At 39.5% G+C, this 14,460-nt stretch overlaps 1 protein-coding gene across 1 annotated transcript in view; it reads left to right on the plus strand.

Annotated features, from left to right (window-relative positions):
* The window catches only part of LOC115168786 (membrane-associated guanylate kinase, WW and PDZ domain-containing protein 3), a 69,451-nt gene that overhangs the window by 10,674 nt on the left and 44,317 nt on the right, over positions 1-14,460 (plus strand). The window contains exons 4-6 of the mRNA XM_029724341.1: positions 1,907-2,087; positions 2,794-2,864; positions 4,110-4,277. Coding sequence (XP_029580201.1) covers positions 1,907-2,087; positions 2,794-2,864; positions 4,110-4,277 — 420 coding nt within the window. The remainder of the gene's footprint in view (positions 1-1,906; positions 2,088-2,793; positions 2,865-4,109; positions 4,278-14,460) is intronic.

The following is a 14,460-nucleotide window of genomic DNA, read 5'->3' on the forward strand; positions in this document are numbered from 1 at the left end:
GGGTGTCTCAGTCTCTATCAGATCCTCCTCTCAGGGCTGGGCGTCTCAGACTCTATCAGATCCTCCTCTCCACCCTCTCAGGGCTGGGCGTCTCAGGCTCTATCAGATCCTCCTCCCCACCCTCTCAGGGCTGGGTGTCTCAGTCTCTATCAGATCCTCCTCTCCACCCTCTCAGGGCTGGGTGTCTCAGACTCTATCAGATCCTCCTCTCCACCCTCTCAGGGCTGGGCGTCTCAGGCTCTATCAGATCCTCCTCTCCACCCTCTCAGGGCTGGGTGTCTCAGTCTCTATCAGATCCTCCTCTCAGGGCTGGGCGTCTCAGACTCTATCAGATCCTCCTCTGCACCCTCTCAGGGCTGGGTGTCTCAGGCTCTATCAGATCCTCCTCTCCACCCTCTCAGGGCTGGGCGTCTCAGGCTCTATCAGATCCTCCTCTCCACCCTCTCAGGGCTGGGTGTCTCAGGCTCTATCAGATACTCCTCTCAGGGCTGGGTGTCTCAGGCTCTATCAGATACTCCTCTCAGGGCTGGGCGTCTCAGGCTCGGCACACTCCTGGTTTGCATCTTATCTGGCAGGTCGTTCCTACCAGGTGGCGTGGATAGTATCTGTACCACGAACTATCACTGCTGGTGTCCCGCTCTCCTCTTCTCTTTATACACCAAGTCACTCAGCTCCGTCATATCCTGACCTGGTCTCTCCTGTCATTGCTATGCGGATGACACTCAATTACTCTTCTCCTTCCCCCCTTTCTGGCACCAAGATGCCTCTCTGCGTGCCTGGTAGACATCTCAGCTTGGATGTCGGCCCACCACCTCAAGCTTAGTCCATGACAAAACGTAGCTGCTCTTCCACCCCTGGGAAGGTCTGCCCAGTCCAAGACCACTCAATCTCTGTTGACAACTACACAGTGTCCCTCTACCAGAGAGCAAAGAACCTTGGCGTGATCCTGGACAAACACTCTGTTGTTCTTCACGAACATCAACTCGTTCCTGCTCTACAACATCTGTAGAGTACAACTTTTCCACAAACAGGAAGCAGCACAGGTCCTAATCCAGGCATTTCTCATATTTTTTTGTTGCCTTTATTTAACAAGGCAAGTCAGTTAAGAACACATTCTTACTTTCAATGACAGCCTAGGAACAGTGGGTTAACTGCCTTGTTCAGGGGACAGAACGACAGATTTTGTACCTTGTCAGCTCGGGGATTCAATCTTGCAACCTTTCGGTTACTAGTCCAACGCTCTAACCACTAGGCTATCCTATCTGGACTACTGTCGACAAGATTCCTCCTAAAGTCAGGACAACAGAGTCCCTGCCCATCTTCTGAAAATGTCTTAAATTCTGTCTTTGAAGAATATCTTGAAGAACTCACGACGCCGAAATCATGCTCAGTAGGCGAGCAGCAAAAATCATTTGAAACAGAGACCGAAAAAGAAACATATTTTATTAGACAGGTTCAGGTAATAACTCATCTGCTCCTCTTCTCCCATCATTGTGTGCCTCGGGAACAGGACATTGGGGATGTCATGGGATATTCAGACTAAGAGCAGAGTTCAGACATGGGAAGGGATCTATCCATAGGATGAAGCCTGAGCCTACGTCACAAATATCAGCCTGTTCCCTATATAGTTTACTACTTTTGACCAGGACCCATAGAGCTCTGGTTAAAAGTAGTGCACTATATAGGACCCATAGGGATCTGGTTAAAAGTAGTGCACTATATAGGACCCATGGGCTCTGGTTAAAAGTAGTGCACTAAGTTAGGAATAGGCTGAAATTTGGGATAAACATTGACTAAGACAGACATCTGTTTACATCTGGACCCTTGATTGGAGCTTACAGCGGCCAGAGTTAAAAGGCTATTTCAAGGCTGTGTGTGTGCGTGTGTGTGTGTTTTGTCTTGGCAGCGGGGTCAGTAGGTGCCAGCAGTGCCCTGCCCACAGCCAAATCTCTTAGCCAATCGTGGGAAGGCAGGGATGGCGTCGGAGAGGAGAACGGAGGGAGCGGCATCGCCACACGAGGGGGAGTGACACTGCCGGAGAACTGGGAGCTGGCCTTCAGTGACTCAGGAGAGGCTTACTACATAGAGTGAGTAGACAGGAGAGAGAGGAGAGGCTTACTACATAGAGTGAGTAGACAGGAGAGAGAGGAGAGGCTTACTACATAGAGTGAGTAGACAGGAGAGAGAGGAGAGTTTTACTACATAGAGTGAGTAGACAGGAGAGAGAGGAGAGTTTTACTACATAGAGAGAGGAGAGAGAGGAGAGTTTTACTACATAGAGAGAGGAGAGTTTTACTACATAGAGAGAGGAGAGAGAGGAGAGCTTTACTACATAGAGAGAGGAGAGAGAGGAGGGTTTTACTACATAGAGAGAGGAGAGTTTTACTACATAGAGACAGGAGAGAGAGGAGAGTTTTACTACATAGAGACAGGAGAGAGAGGAGAGTTTTACTACATAGAGAGAGGAGAGAGAGGAGAGTTTTACTAAATAGAGACAGGAGAGAGAGGAGAGTTTTACTACATAGAGACAGGAGAGAGAGGAGAGCTTTACTACATAGAGAGAGGAGAGTTTTACTACATAGAGACAGGAGAGAGAGGAGAGCTTTACTACATAGAGAGAGGAGAGTTTTACTATATAGAGACAGGAGAGAGAGGAGAGCTTTACTACATAGAGAGAGGAGAGAATATAACTTTACCACATAGAGTTTAGAGAGTGTAGAGCTTATGATGATTAGGTTGGTGGTGAGGATGATGATATTGATGGTGGAGGGGGTGATCTCTTCCTCCCCTCAGTCACATCTCTAAGACAACCAGCTGGCTGGACCCCAGAGCTCAGAGCAGGGAGATCCTCAGCGAGACAGACTGTGAGTCTACCTACCTTATCCTCCTTTGTTTCTCTGTCTATCTCCCCTGTCAGCTCTCAAAATCATCTCTTGACATTATTAGAAATATAATTTACTCTCTCTCTCTCTCTCCCCCTATATCTCCCTTATCTACCCCTACTCCCCATCCCCTCCCTTCCTCTCCCTCCTACCCCTTCTCTCTCCCCCTATATCTCCCTTATCTACCCCTACTCCCCATCCCCTCCCTTCCTCTCCCTCCTACCCCCTCTCTCTCCCCCTATATCTCCCTTATCTACCCCTACTACCCATCCCCTCTCTTCCTCTCCCTCCTACCCCCTCTCTCTCCCCCTATATCTCCCTTTCCTACCCCTACTCCCCATGCCCTCTCTTCCTCTCCCTCCTACCCCCTCTCTCTCCCCCTATATCTCCCCCTATATCTCCCTTATCTACCCCTACTACCCATCCCCTCTCTTCCTCTCCCCCCTACCCCCTCTCTCTCCCCCTATATCTCCCTTTCCTACCCCTACTCCCCATCCCCTCTCTTCCTCTCCCTCCTTCTCACCCACCCCCCATACTGTCTCTCATCTCACTTTGTCTCGTTCATGTTTAGTCAAGTGTTGTCTAGCACTGAGACGGCATTCAGTTCTACTGAAATAGAGTCGTGAATTAGAGACACATTTCCACGTTGTCGTCGGCTCATGACATTAGAGAGGAGGAGGAGGAGGAGGAAGATCACTTTAATAGTAGATGCAAATAAACATTTATAGGAAGGAAAATGTGTCAGAATATTCTGTTGCCGTATTAAAAAAAAATGTAAAGAATGACATAAATATGTCAGTTAGTCATGAGACTACACACGGCGTCATTGAACTGCAGAGGGCGCCAGAGAATTAGTTGTTGAACCTGTTCAGAGACAGCCGCAGTACGCCAGCTCTGTCTTGTCTGTTATGTGAATACACATGGACAGTCTATCATAGATATATGTGAATACACGTGGACAGTCTATCATAGATATATGTGAATACACGTGGACAGTCTATCATAGATATAGCGAGAAGTGGCCTAATCTGTGTAATCTGAGAGACGTCTGGAGAATCCAGGACTGATTTGACTTTAATGAGACTAGACCCGGGTAAATAAAGGTTAAATAAATAATTTGACTTTAATGAGACTAGGCCCGGGTAAATAAAGGTTAAATAAATACTAGACGGTGGTAGGATCATTACAACAGGAAACGAATGGTCCTTGTCCCTGTGTCCCTGCCAGTACCTGCTTTCACGGACCAGCCGGCAGAGCTGAAGGGCTATTCCATCCACACCCGTCTGTCTAAAGGGCAGCAGGGCTTCGGCTTCAACATAGTGGGAGGAAGCAGGCAGAGAGAGTTCCTCCAGGTCTACAGCGTTACACCAGGAGGACCACCCGCTCTCAACACAGGTAGGACTAACACAGGTAGGACAAACACAGGTAGGAAAACAGGTAGGACTAACACAGGTAGGATTAACACAGGTAGGACTAACACAGGTAGGACAAACACAGGTAGGACTAACACAGGTAGGACTAACACAGGTAGGATTAACACAGGTAGGACTAACACAGGTAGGACTAACACAGGTGGGATTAACACAGGTAGGACTAACACAGGTAGGACTAACACAGGTAGGATTAACACAGGTAGGACTAACACAGGTAGGATTAACACAGGTAGGACTAACACAGGTAGGATTAACACAGGTAGGACTAACACAGGTAGGATTAACACAGGTAGGACTAACACAGGTAGGACTAACACAGGTGGGATTAACACAGGTAGGACTAACACAGGTAGGACTAACACAGGTAGGACTAACACAGGTAGGACTAACACAGGTACACTCACCACAGGTAGCATAACCTCAAGCTAGACATACATAACAGTGGTTATTGAGTTGTTGTTATTTCTGAAGGCCTGTACTGGTGAGACTGAGAGACGGAGCTGTAACCGTCGTCGTGCGTAGTGGACCAAGGCGCAGCGGGTCGAGTGCTCACAGTGACTTTATTGAATACGTAACAAACAAAACAACGATCAGGATTGCAGGCTAAACACACAGCTATGCAAACAACAACTTCCCACAAAGGGACAGGTGAAAACAGGGCTACCTAAGTATGACTCTCAATCAGCAACAACGATTTACAGCTGTTCCTGATTGAGAGCCATACCAGACCAACACAAAGAAATACACAACATAGAAAACCATAGAAATACAAAATAAGAACATTACCCAAAAACCCCGGAACACATAAATCAAACACCCCTCTTACATAAATACATATCCCATTAAACCCCAAACCACATAAAACAAATACCCCCTGCCACGTCCTGACCAAACTACAATAACCAATAACCCCTTATAATGGTCAGGACGTGACAGGAGCAAGAGAGTTGAAGGGAGTTGAAAAGATTTGAAGGGAGTTGAAGAGTTGAACATTGAAGGGAGGATAAAAGATAAAAAAACAAACCTGTTTCTATTCTCTCTGCTATGTCCTCTATCTGTTATTTCATTGCTCTCCACCTTCTCTCTCTCTCTATCCCTCTCCTTTCATTGCTTTCTCCTCTCTCACCCACCCACTCTCCCCCTCCCTCTCTCTCTGCGTCCCAAATTATAGTGGTGTGTGTGATTGTGACGTTTTCTCCTGAACGTAATCTTCAGAAGGGTAAAATACACAGAGCAAAAATAGAAACTCAACAATTTCAACAATTTTACTGAGTGTAACGACAGTTGTCATGGAGAGAAGACCAAGGCGCAGCAGGTATATGAATACTCATGGTTTTAATTACCAAAAAAGGAGTAGAGCATCCACTTGATAAAACAATAAAGGTGACAACAGTAACAGTTTTACAGGCTCACAAACGCAGTGCAAAAACAACCACCCACAACCCCAAAGAAAAACACACACACCTATATAGGACTTCCAATCAAACTCAACTCAACACACCTGCCTTCAATTGGAAGTCCCAATCAACAACACAAACATTCCCATACACAAAACTGTCACGTCCTGACCCCAAAACTAAAACAATAGCTCCATCTGCTGGTCAGGACGTGACAGTACCCCCCCCCCCCTCAAGGTGCAGACCCCGGAATGCACCTACCAACAGAAAACACCAACAAAAAAACCCATAAACAATAACCCCTAAACAATAAGGGAGGGAAGGGAGGGTGGCTGCCGTCACCGACGGCACTGTGCTACACCCTCGCTCCCCAACCCACCTATCCTGGAGGTGGCTCCGGTGCAGGACGTGGACCTCGCTCCACCTTCGGCGTCGCCCACTTTGGTGGCGCCGATAGCTGCGCCGGGCAGACGGGCCACTCGGGCTGACCCTGGCAGACGGACCACTCGGGCTGGGTCGGAAGACAGGAGGGCCACTCGGGCTGGGCCGGAGGGCAGGAGGGCAGGAGGGCCACTCGGGCTGGGCCGGAGGGCAGGAGGGCCACTCGGGCTGGGCCGGAGGGCAGGAGGGCAGGAGGGCCACTCGGGCTGGGCCGGAGGGCAGGAGGACCACTCGGGCTGGGCTGGAGGGCAGGAGGACCACTCGGGCAGATCCTGACAGGCAGGGCACCCTGGCAGATCAGGGCAGGCGGGCACCTCTGGCAGAACCGGGCAGTCGGGCCACCCTGGCAGAACCGGGCAGTCGGGCCACCCTGGCAGAACCGGGCAGTCGGGCCACCCTGGCAGAACCGGGCAGTCGGTCCACTCTGGCAGAACCGGGCAGTCGGGCCACTCTGGCAGAACCGGGCAGTCGGGCCACTCTGGCAGCTTCTGACTAGCGGGCGGCTCTGGCGGCTCCTGACTAGCGGGCGGCTCTGGCGGCTCCTGACTGGCGGGCAGCTCTGGCGACTGTTGACTGGCGGGCAGCTCTGGCGACTTGACTGGCGGGCAGCTCTGGCGACTGTTGACTGGCGGGCAGCTCTGGTGACTGTTGACTGGCGGGCAGCTCTGGTGATTGTTGACTGGCGGGCAGCTCTGGCAACTTCCGCCTGGCGAGGCTGGGCTGACGCACTAGACTCCTGATGCGTGGGGCTGGTATTGGACGTGCCAGCCTGGAGACACGCACCTCCATGCTAGTGCGTCTAGCGGGAAACACCGGACCGAAAGGGCGCACTGGCGGTCTTGAGTGCAGGGTTGGCATCACCCCTTCCGGCTCGATGCTCCCCTTGCCCTGGCACCTGCGGGGCGCTGGTACTGGGCGAACTGGGCTGTGCGTCCGTATAGGCGAGATGGTGCGTACCTCAGCGTAACATGGCGCCCTCCACCTCATACGCACCTCCCTGTAGTCACGGGTAGCTGGCTTACGGCTCTTCCCTGGCCTGGCCAAGCTACCCGTGTGCCCCCCCCCCAAAAAAATCTTGGGGCTGCCTCTCGGGTTCCCTTAGCTCCCTCTCCTCATAGAATCGCCTCTCCGCTCTCGCCGCTTCAATCTCCCACTGCGGGAGGCGATAATCCCCAGCCTGAGTCCATGGTCCCTCTCCGTCCAGGATTTGCTCCCACGTCCATTGGTCCATCACGTTGAACTCCTGTGGCTCCTTCCTCTTCCGCTGCTTGGTCCTTTTGTGGTGGGTGGTTCTGTAACGACAGTTGTCATGGAGAGAAGACCAAGGCGCAGCAGGTATATGAATACTCATGGTTTTAATTACCAAAAAAGGAGTAAAGCATCCACTTGATAAAACAATAAAGGTGACAACAGTAACAGTTTTACAGGCTCACAAACGCAGTGCAAAAACAACCACCCACAACCCCAAAGAAAAACACACACACCTATATAGGACTTCCAATCAAACTCGACTCAACACACCTGCCTTCAATTGGAAGTCCCAATCAACAACACAAACATTCCCATACACAAAACTGTCACGTCCTGACCCCAAAACTAAAACAATAGCTCCATCTGCTGGTCAGGACGTGACACTGAGTTACAGTTCGTCTAAGGAAATCTGTCAATTAAAATCAGTTCATTGGGCCCTAAATCTCTGGATTTCACATGACTGCGTATGGAAAATTGGATGTTTGATTTCAGGTCATGAAATGTGGGACGAACACTTTTGTTCGTGTTTTATAACTTTTGTTGTGTTTATATATTTTTTCTGTATTCAATTTTTTTTCTGATTCATTAAGAAATCTACATTTAGATACCTCAATTAGACCCTGTCAATTTCAAGATTTTCTTTTAAAAATAAAAATAAAATATTTTTTCAGAATATTTAGGTAAATTCGCTGGCTATCTCCTTGATCCTGCTTTGTAGTGGTATACCCTTCCCTTCTACCCTTATTCCTGCTCTACGGGGCCCTAGAAGTTAATCGCACTGACACACACACACACACACACACACACACACACACACACACACACACACACACACACACACATGCTATCACCTCTCATACAAATGTGGTGCAATAAGCCCCTACTGCCAGCTATAGTCATCCTGTATTCATTCAATGATACTGAAGATACATTACATACTGAAACGATCTATATAACACATTATCTATTGTAGTGGATGATATAACACATTATCTATTGTAGTGGATGATATAACACATTATCTATTATCTATTGTAGTGGATGATATAACACATTATCTATTATCTATTGTAGTGGATGATATAAAACATTATCTATTATCTATTGTAGTGGATGATATAACACATTATCTATTATCTATTGTAGTGGATGATATAACACATTATCTATTATAGTGGATGATATAACACATTATCTATTGTAGTGGATGATATAACACATTATCTATTATCTATTGTAGTGGATGATATTACACATGATCTACTATCTATTGTAGTGGATGATATTACACATGATCTATTATCTATTGTAGTGGATAATATAACACATTATCTATTATAGTGGATGATATAACACATTATCTATTATCTATTGTAGTGGATGATATATCACATTATCTATTATCTATTGTAGTGGATGATATAACACATTATCTATTATCTATTGTAGTGGATGATATAACACATTATCTATTATCTATTGTAGTGGATGATATAACACATTATCTATTGCAGTGGATGATATAACACATTATCTATTGTAGTGGATGATATAACACATTATCTATTTTAGTGGATGATATAACACATTATCTATTATCTATTGTAGTGGATGATATAACACATTATCTATTGTAGTGGATGATATAACACATTATCTATTATCTATTGTAGTGGATGATATTACACATTATCTATTATCTATTGTAGTGGATGATATAACACATTATCTATTATAGTGGATGATATAACACATTATCTATTATCTATTGTAGTGGATGATATTACACATTATCTATTATCTATTGTAGTGGATGATATTACACATTATCTATTATCTATTGTAGTGGATGATATTACACATTATCTATTATAGTGGATGATATAACACATTATCTATTATCTATTGTAGTGGATGATATAATACATTATCTATTATCTATTGTAGTGGATGATATAACACATTATCTATTGTAGTGGATGATATAACACATTATCTATTATCTATTGTTGTGGATGATATAACACATTATCTATTATAGTGGATGATATAACACATTATCTATTATCTATTGTAGTGGATGATATTACACATTATCTATTATCTATTGTAGTGGATGATATAACACATTATCTATTATAGTGGATGATATTACACATTATCTATTATCTATTATAGTGGATGATATAACACATTATCTATTATCTATTGTAGTGGATGATATTACACATTATCTATTATAGTGGATGATATAACACATTATCTATTATCTATTGTAGTGGATGATATAATACATTATCTATTATCTATTGTAGTGGATGATATAACACATTATCTATTGTAGTGGATGATATAACACATTATCTATTATCTATTGTTGTGGATGATATAACACATTATCTATTGTAGTGGATGATATATCACATTATCTATTATCTATTGTAGTGGATGATATAACACATTATCTATTATCTATTGTAGTGGATGATATAACACATTATCTATTATCTATTGTAGTGGATGATATAACACATTATCTATTGCAGTGGATGATATAACACATTATCTATTGTAGTGGATGATATAACACATTATCTATTTTAGTGGATGATATAACACATTATCTATTATCTATTGTAGTGGATGATATAACACATTATCTATTATCTATTGTAGTGGATGATATAACACATTATCTATTGTAGTGGATGATATAACACATTATCTATTATCTATTGTAGTGGATGATATTACACATTATCTATTATCTATTGTAGTGGATGATATAACACATTATCTATTATAGTGGATGATATAACACATTATCTATTATCTATTGTAGTGGATGATATTACACATTATCTATTATCTATTGTAGTGGATGATATTACACATTATCTATTATCTATTGTAGTGGATGATATTACACATTATCTATTATAGTGGATGATATAACACATTATCTATTATCTATTGTAGTGGATGATATAATACATTATCTATTATCTATTGTAGTGGATGATATAACACATTATCTATTGTAGTGGATGATATAACACATTATCTATTATCTATTGTTGTGGATGATATAACACATTATCTATTATAGTGGATGATATAACACATTATCTATTATCTATTGTAGTGGATGATATTACACATTATCTATTATCTATTGTAGTGGATGATATAACACATTATCTATTATAGTGGATGATATTACACATTATCTATTATCTATTATAGTGGATGATATAACACATTATCTATTATCTATTGTAGTGGATGATATTACACATTATCTATTGTAGTGGATGATATAATACATTATCTATTATCTATTGTAGTGGATGATATAACACATTATCTATTGTAGTGGATGATATAATACATTATCTATTATCTATTGTAGTGGATGATATAACACATTATCTATTATAGTGGATGATATAACACATTATCTATTGTAGTGGATGATATAATACATTATCTATTATCTATTGTAGTGGATGATATAACACATTATCTATTATAGTGGATGATATAACACATTATCTATTATAGTGGATGATATAACACATTATCAATAGTGTACCTCCCTCTCACACACACACACACACACACACACACACACACACACACACACACACACACACACACACACACACACACACATGCTATCACCTCTCATACAAATGTGGTGCAATAAGCCCCTACTGCCAGCTATAGTCATCCTGTATTCATTCAATGATACTGAAGATACATTACATACTGAAACGATCTATATAACACATTATCTATTGTAGTGGATGATATAACACATTATCTACTGTAGTGGATGATATAACACATTATCTATTGTAGTGGATGATATAACACATTATCTATTGTAGTGGATGATATAACACATTATCTATTATCTATTGTAGTGGATGATATAAAACATTATCTATTATCTATTGTAGTGAATGATATAACACATTATCTATTATCTATTGTAGTGGATGATATAACACATTATCTATTGTAGTGGATGATATAACACATTATCTATTGTAGTGGATGATATAACACATTATCTATTATAGTGGATGATATAACACATTATCTATTATCTATTGTAGTGGATGATATATCACATTATCTATTATCTATTGTAGTGGATGATATAACACATTATCTATTATAGTGGATGATATAACACATTATCTATTATCTATTGTAGTGGATGATATTACACATTATCTATTATCTATTGTAGTGGATGATATTACACATTATCTATTATCTATTGTAGTGGATGATATAACACATTATCTATTGTAGTGGATGATATAACACATTATCTATTATCTATTCTAGTGGATGATATAACACATTATCTATTATAGTGGATGATATAACACATTATCTATTATCTATTGTAGTGGATGATATTACACATTATCTATTATCTATTGTAGTGGATGATATAACACATTATCTCTTATAGTGGATGATATAACACATTATCTATTATCTATTATAGTGGATGATATAACACATTATCTATTATCTATTGTAGTGGATGATATTACACATTATCTATTGTAGTGGATGATATAACACATTATCTATTATCTATTATAGTGGATGATATAACACATTATCTATTATAGTGGATGATATAACACATTATCTATTATCTATTGTAGTGGATGATATAACACATTATCTATTATAGTGGATGATATAACAGATTATCTATTATAGTGGTTGATATAACACATTATCTATTATCTATTGTAGTGGATGATATAACACATTATCTATTATAGTGGATGATATAACACATTATCTATTATAGTGGATGATATAACACATGATCTATTATCTATTGTAGTGGATGATATAACACATTATCTATTATAGTGGATGATATAACACATTATCTATTATAGTGGATGATATAACACATTATCTATTATCTATTGTAGTGGATGATATAACACATTATCTATTATAGTGGATGATATAACACATTATCTATTATAGTGGATGATATAACACATTATCTATTATCTATTGTAGTGGATGATATAACACATTATCTATTATCTATTGTAGTGGATGATATAACACATTATCTATTATAGTGGATGATATAACACATTATCTATTATCTATTGTAGTGAATGATATAACACATTATCTATTATCTATTGTAGTGGATGATATAACACATTATCTATTGTAGTGGATGATATAACACATTATCTATTGTAGTGGATGATATAACACATTATCTATTATAGTGGATGATATAACACATTATCTATTATCTATTGTAGTGGATGATATATCACATTATCTATTATCTATTGTAGTGGATGATATAACACATTATCTATTATAGTGGATGATATAACACATTATCTATTATCTATTGTAGTGGATGATATTACACATTATCTATTATCTATTGTAGTGGATGATATTACACATTATCTATTATCTATTGTAGTGGATGATATAACACATTATCTATTGTAGTGGATGATATAACACATTATCTATTATCTATTCTAGTGGATGATATAACACATTATCTATTATAGTGGATGATATAACACATTATCTATTATCTATTGTAGTGGATGATATTACACATTATCTATTATCTATTGTAGTGGATGATATAACACATTATCTATTATAGTGGATGATATAACACATTATCTATTATCTATTGTTGTGGATGATATTACACATTATCTATTGTAGTGGATGATATAACACATTATCTATTGTAGTGGATGATATAACACATTATCTATTATAGTGGATGATATAACACATTATCTATTATCTATTGTAGTGGATGATATATCACATTATCTATTATCTATTGTAGTGGATGATATAACACATTATCTATTATAGTGGATGATATAACACATTATCTATTATCTATTGTAGTGGATGATATTACACATTATCTATTATCTATTGTAGTGGATGATATTACACATTATCTATTATCTATTGTAGTGGATGATATAACACATTATCTATTGTAGTGGATGATATAACACATTATCTATTATCTATTCTAGTGGATGATATAACACATTATCTATTATAGTGGATGATATAACACATTATCTATTATCTATTGTAGTGGATGATATTACACATTATCTATTATCTATTGTAGTGGATGATATAACACATTATCTATTATAGTGGATGATATAACACATTATCTATTATCTATTGTAGTGGATGATATTACACATTATCTATTATCTATTGTAGTGGATGATATAACACATTATCTCTTATAGTGGATGATATAACACATTATCTATTATCTATTATAGTGGATGATATAACACATTATCTATTATCTATTGTAGTGGATGATATTACACATTATCTATTGTAGTGGATGATATAACACATTATCTATTATCTATTATAGTGGATGATATAACACATTATCTATTATAGTGGATGATATAACACATTATCTATTATCTATTGTAGTGGATGATATAACACATTATCTATTATAGTGGATGATATAACAGATTATCTATTATAGTGGTTGATATAACACATTATCTATTATCTATTGTAGTGGATGATATAACACATTATCTATTATAGTGGATGATATAACACATTATCTATTATAGTGGATGATATAACACATGATCTATTATCTATTGTAGTGGATGATATAACACATTATCTATTATAGTGGATGATATAACACATTATCTATTATAGTGGATGATATAACACATTATCTATTATCTATTGTAGTGGATGATATAACACATTATCTATTATAGTGGATGATATAACACATTATCTATTATCTATTGTAGTGGATGATATTACACATGATCTATTATCTATTGTAGTGGATGATATAACACATTATCTCTTATAGTGGATGATATAACACATTATCTATTATCTAATTATAGTGGATGATTTACACATTATCTATTATCTATTGTAGTGGATGATATTACACATTATCTATTGTAGTGGAGTGATATAACA

This window comes from Salmo trutta, chromosome 30 (assembly GCF_901001165.1).
Source record: "Salmo trutta chromosome 30, fSalTru1.1, whole genome shotgun sequence".
Lineage (NCBI taxonomy): Eukaryota > Metazoa > Chordata > Actinopteri > Salmoniformes > Salmonidae > Salmo > Salmo trutta.